This window comes from Melopsittacus undulatus, chromosome 10 (assembly GCF_012275295.1).
Source record: "Melopsittacus undulatus isolate bMelUnd1 chromosome 10, bMelUnd1.mat.Z, whole genome shotgun sequence".
Classification (NCBI taxonomy): Eukaryota; Metazoa; Chordata; class Aves; order Psittaciformes; family Psittaculidae; genus Melopsittacus; species Melopsittacus undulatus.
Genome location: NC_047536.1, coordinates 9,280,630 through 9,283,956, shown reverse-complemented (window position 1 = coordinate 9,283,956; position 3,327 = coordinate 9,280,630). Strand labels below are relative to the sequence as shown.

Below are 3,327 nucleotides of genomic sequence, written 5' to 3'. Positions count from 1 at the left end.
CTCGGACGGCTGCAGCCAGGGGCTGCGAGCGCTGGGGCTGCCGCTGCACCGGCCGGCGGTATCCGGGGAGTGGGAGAAAGCCACAGCATAGTCCCCCAAAATATCCTGCATTGAATCGCCCAAAAAGGAGCCCGAGTCACAAAGGGGGAAGTGGGGAGGGGAGCAGTAAGCAGGTACCATCAGGAAGGAGCAGCCCAGAGCGGGCAGGTGCCGCCTTTTCTCTCTCCTCGGAGGGTTTCTTCCGTCTGCTGAGGGACGAGGAACTCGAGCAGGGCACTGCCGAGGGACCCCGCAACTCATCGCAGTGTCGCGGGGCTTCTCCACTCGCCTTCCGGCCCTCAGCTGCACCGGGGCTAGGAGGGGAAGAGCGGGTCCCTCGCCACCCGGGCAGTGGAGCGCTGAAGGAGATGGATTTTATGCTTATATTGCTCCTCGCCCCCCGAAGGCAGAAAGTGCCGTAACGCCCCTTCTCAACCTGAGACTTCGTCGCTAACTTTCATGTTAGCGACTGTAAACGCGTTAAGTCACTGAGGTCCCAATTCTGCCCGGGGATCCTGAGGGACACGGCCGCACTAGGACTCACCCCCGCTCCCGGCCGCAGTCCAGCGGCCGGTTGCTTTGACTTGCTCTCCAGGACCCCTACATATTTTACACCACCTTCAAACCGCGGCTTTACGTTGTTTTTTCTTCTGCCCCAGACGTGCTGGGGGTTTGTTTGAAAGGTTTACAGAGGGGGGGACCCCTCCTATTTAGAGACTCTCTCCTATCAGCCAGAATTTGCAGGCGCTGCTTCAGAGTATCTATATAAACCTTAAGCAGGCACCACACAACAGTGAACTCCCGTTTTCTAGTTCGTGCGATCGGATATTGCAGAACAGTAAAATCGAAACCTCCATTCACTCTCTTAAAAAAAAATGAAATCAGCACATATTTGGTTGATGGTTTCCTCCCGGCCTGTTTATTTAATCTGACTGTATGATAGATGGCATCAGATAGTGGCTTTGTACACACTAGGCCATTCTGAATTCCTTTTTTTTTAATGGATCAACAAACTCAGCGGGGAAAAGCTGGATAAATACAGTGCCGCCCCTTTAAATGAGTGGAGATGTTTTTGAGATGTATTACTATATTAGGTGACATGGAACTTTGCATCTCTCATACCATCACTGCAATGTTGGCCAATAGAAAGCTAAAGTCACCCAAAAACTGCCTAGTCCCTCCTTCCCTTCCCTTATGGTCTGGTCCTACCTGCCTCCAGTGCACAAATCAAGGCTACTCGCTGGAATGCTATGTGCCCCCTCCGTGAGCCCACGCTCCACCACTGCTCCAGGTTGGCTGCTTCTCAACTCCCTTTCCATGACCCTGAGCTCCGGCCGCTGCCCCGCTTTCCTCCACAATGTTTCCTAGCCCTGTGACAACGACGCCCTTCTCGGTCAAGGATATTTTGAACCTGGAACAGCATCAGAGCGGCCTGGCCTCCATGGAGCTCTCCTCGCTGGCCTCCCCGTCCTGCATGCTGGCCACCTTCAAGCAAGAGGCGTTCGGTGCCGAACCCCCGGCCCTACCCGGCACGCGGGAGGAGCTGCCCGAGGCCGCCAAAACCACCTTCCCTGGCTCCTACTACGTTAAGAGCTACGTGGAGATGGACTCAGCCAAAGAGGCCAAGGCGGATAAGAAAGGTAAAGAGCATCGGTGCTACCCGAGCTGAGAAAGAGGGAGGAAGGGGGAAGGGGATCCCCAGCCTAGAGCTCCCGGGGACAGAGCGAGCCTGCGGGAGGGAGAAAGAGCATCTTCATCCCCCCCGCCAGGCCCGTGGTGCAGGATCGGAGAGAGCCACCGCGGGCAGCATCCCCTGACCCGGCCCGGCGGCTGCCCCCGTGGTCCCCGACAGCGGTTGTGGCTGTGCCCGCTGCCGTGCCGGCTGCCCGACGGCCCGGGCAAGGCTGCAGGATGATACATGAGGCCTCGAGTCCAGAGATTAGGCGACAAATCTATTTCTTAATTCGCTTGGCTGACTACACCAGTGGGTCAGGGTGGGATTCAGTACAAAGACCAACAGCATAAACCCAAGCTGTGGCAGAGGCAGTTGCGACTAAAATCAGTGCATGGAGCATCCTTTTCAAACAGACAAACAAACTAACGAAGACCGATGGAAAACTTCTAAAGAGGTACTTAAATAGTAGGGCAGGGCCGGTGGCCGCAGCGGCCTGCGGGACCGAGGCACAGCGAGGCCGACAATTGCTAGGAAGGAGCCGGGACTCAGTCGTGGAGTAGGCTGTTTACTGAAGGTTGCTTTATGTCTTTTCTGCACATTCCCCTCACCCCACCCCCCCCTTCTCCTTTTTCCTTTGCCCGTTTATTTTCCTGCAGAACTGTGTTCCCTGCACAAGAGCCTGGAGCAGGAGAAGAGAGACCTGGAAGATCCCGACCGGCCCAGACAGAGGAAAAGGAGGAAACCTCGCGTCCTCTTTTCTCAAGCCCAAGTCTACGAACTGGAGAGAAGGTTCAAGCAGCAGAAATACCTCTCGGCTCCCGAAAGAGACCATCTAGCGAACGTCCTAAAGCTCACCTCCACCCAGGTGAAAATTTGGTTCCAGAATCGAAGGTATAAATGCAAAAGGCAGAGACAGGATCAGACCCTCGAAATGGTGGGCATCCCTCCCCCCCGGCGGATAGCGGTGCCTGTACTGGTCCGCGATGGGAAGCCTTGCCTGGGGGAATCTTCTCCCTACAGTTCGCCGTACAATGTCAGCATTAACCCCTATAGCTACAACGCCTACCCCGCGTACACCAACTACAACAGCCCCGCCTGCAACGCCAACTACAACTGCAACTACCCGTCCATGCAGACCATGCAGCCCTCGGCGGCCGGCAATAACTTCATGAACTTCAGCGTAGGGGACTTGAATTCCGTGCAGACACCCATCCCGCAGGGAAACGCGGGGATCTCCACATTACACGGGATCCGAGCCTGGTAGAGCCGCCCCTGCCCCGCTCCCCTCCGTGGACCACGGCCACCAGCGAGACCCCGGCGCCTGTGATGGAGGGGCCCCGGCCGCGCCTGCGAGCCGGTCTCGGGACATATCCAGGCTACGGGGGGGTGAGGACAGTTCAATGCAGCATCCCGGCGGAGGTCACTAGCCTGGCGGCCATTTCCACGGGGAGGGGGTCTCCAGTATTTCGTACGATGGCTGCACTGTCGGCGGGAACAGAGCGGGGAGCCTCCCGCAGCTCCCGGCTCCCCCTTCTACCGGTTCCCCCTGGTAATTCCCCTCCTTCCTTCCTCTAAAGCAGCCGGGCATTTCGCTTGACTTGGTCCCAACAGCA

The 3,327-nt window shown here is 57.3% G+C and overlaps 1 protein-coding gene across 1 annotated transcript; it reads left to right on the top strand.

Annotated features, from left to right (window-relative positions):
* Positions 1 to 1,396: 1,396 nt before the first annotated feature.
* Positions 1,397 to 2,978, top strand: NKX2-5 (NK2 homeobox 5). The gene is made up of 2 exons (XM_005142671.2): positions 1,397 to 1,679; positions 2,371 to 2,978. Exons 1-2 carry the CDS (start codon positions 1,397 to 1,399, stop codon positions 2,976 to 2,978), a joined length of 891 nt encoding a protein of 296 aa, XP_005142728.2.
* The last annotated feature ends 349 nt before the right edge of the window (positions 2,979 to 3,327 follow it).